At 50.2% G+C, this 2,210-nt stretch overlaps 1 protein-coding gene across 1 annotated transcript in view; it reads left to right on the top strand.

The window, feature by feature from the left end:
- Positions 1 to 2,210, top strand: part of RPS11 (ribosomal protein S11) — a 3,412-nt gene continuing 1,202 nt past the window's right edge. Inside the window, exons 1-4 of the mRNA XM_012643040.1 lie at positions 1 to 99; positions 827 to 958; positions 1,156 to 1,231; positions 1,503 to 1,632. Of these exons, the coding sequence (XP_012498494.1) occupies positions 85 to 99; positions 827 to 958; positions 1,156 to 1,231; positions 1,503 to 1,632 (353 nt within the window). The 5' untranslated portion in view covers positions 1 to 84. The remainder of the gene's footprint in view (positions 100 to 826; positions 959 to 1,155; positions 1,232 to 1,502; positions 1,633 to 2,210) is intronic.

The following is a 2,210-nucleotide window of genomic DNA, read 5'->3' as shown; positions in this document are numbered from 1 at the left end:
CGTCACTTCCTCTCCAGCCCCCGCGCAGTCGATAAGGAAACGCGGCCGCCGCCTCCGCTCTCTTTTCTCCAGGCGGCCGGAAAGATGGCGGACATTCAGGTGCGCGCTTGGGGGTGGTCTACTGAGTCTTCAGGGTCCCCCCCGGGGCTTCAGAGGCGCCTCTGAGGGAGTAGGACCCCACGCCCCAGTTTGGGGGCTAATTCCAGGGTCCCCGATTTTCTAGGGATTAACTGGGGCGGAGGACGCGTGCTTTTGCGTTAATCTGGTTTAGCACTTTAAATCCTGGGAGCTCCGCACGTTAATGGAGGCTCAGGCGTTTAGGATTTATCTTTTTAAGATCCAAGGTTTAAGAGGTGATTATTTTTTTTTTTTGGTGGTCTCAGGTCTTAAGGATTAATTCTGTGGGAACGTGAGTTGTAAGGGCGAAGCTAGGGAGCTTGTCGTTTTGGTATTTAATTCTGAGTCCTCATGTATTAGATAAGGAGTGAATCCTGAGTGAGTGACCTGTGTCTTGGGGAGTAGTCATTGCTGCAAGGTGTGCAGGGTGTTAGAGGAATGACTGGTTTAAAGGATGAATTTTTCAGGCGGTGCGAGGTGTCCTAGAGCATACAAACTGTAATAACCCTGCTTTAGAGCAGAGTCTTTTAAATTATAGGTAAATTTGGGGTGGTGGTGTCTTAGAGGGTCGTTCTGGGGCACTGGGCCTTGGGGACCAGCGCTTTGGGAGTAAACGTTGTGCAGTATGGGATCAGGGAGGATCCGGGAAGATCTCCAGGCCACATTGCTCCCTTCTCCGAACTTACCAGCTCCCTCTTCGTCCCCGTAGACGGAGCGTGCCTACCAAAAGCAGCCGACCATCTTTCAAAACAAGAAGAGGGTCCTGCTGGGAGAAACTGGCAAGGAGAAGCTCCCTCGATACTACAAGAACATCGGTCTGGGCTTCAAGACTCCCAAAGAGGTGCTGGGACACTCAGAAGAAAGAATGTGACCACTGCGTCCCTGCACATGTACCCAAGCAGAGTTTCCCTGCCCACATCTGAGTGGCTGGCCTGGGACTGCTGGGAATTGTAGTTTGTTTCCCTGAGGCCACGCCCCCAGATTTTTTCAGGTACCTGCCTGCCCTGGGGCTCACCCTTCTTTTTCTTCTCTCTTCAGGCCATTGAGGGCACCTACATTGACAAGAAATGCCCCTTCACTGGTAACGTCTCCATCCGAGGGCGGATCCTGTCTGGTGAGTGAGGAGTTCTGGGGTCCTGGGTGAGGGAAGGGGGTGGGGAGTGCAAACTCCTGGATCTGGGGACACTGGCAGATGATGTCTGTTTTCACGATGGTCTTCAGATGCCCACCACGGGCACTGCTGAGGAAGCCACTTGGTAAAACTGATGCCAGAAACCGGGTTTGTTGGGGTCCCCCCTTAGCAACTTCTGATTCTCAACATGCCCTGGGTTATCCTGGCTCCCTTTCTCATGGGGCCTGACCCATGATCTGCCCGTTCTCCCTAGGCGTGGTGACCAAGATGAAGATGCAGAGGACCATCGTAATCCGCCGAGACTATCTCCACTACATCCGCAAGTACAATCGCTTTGAGAAGCGCCACAAGAACATGTCTGTGCACCTGTCCCCCTGCTTCAGGTGAGCACAGTGGCCCCTCAGGTAGCCCAGGCCACTCTCCCAGCCTCCGTTTTCTAGATCTGGGCCAACTTGAAGCCAGCTGAAGGAGTAACTGGGGTGGCATTTCTGGCAAGCCCCGGAATCCCAGGGTTTTTATATATCACATGTTCTTCAGAGTCAACATTCTACAGTTGAGTATCTCTTATCTGAAACGCTTGGGAACAGAGTTTCTGATTTTTTTTTTTAGGATTTTGGAATGTTTGCATATACACGATAAGGTATCTTGGGGATGGAACCTAAGTCTAAACATGAAATTTATTTATGTTTCATGCACACCTTATACACGCAGCCTGGAGGTAATTTCATACAAAGTGGTTTTTTTCTTTTAAATTTTTCAGTAGAGTTAGAGATACAGATGGTTTTTGGTTACATTGCAGAATTGCACAATGGCGATGTCTGGGTCTTCAATGTACCCATCACTTGAATAGTGCATATTGCATCTGACAGGAAGTTTTTCTTCCCTCGAAGCCTGCAATGTCCGTTATACTACTCTGTGCCCCTCAAACGATGTTTTTAATAATTTTGCGTGGAACAGAGTT

Source organism: Propithecus coquereli, unplaced genomic scaffold (assembly GCF_000956105.1).
Source record: "Propithecus coquereli isolate 6110/MARCELLA unplaced genomic scaffold, Pcoq_1.0 Scaffold193, whole genome shotgun sequence".
Lineage (NCBI taxonomy): Eukaryota > Metazoa > Chordata > Mammalia > Primates > Indriidae > Propithecus > Propithecus coquereli.
This window is presented reverse-complemented; position numbering and strand designations above follow the sequence as displayed.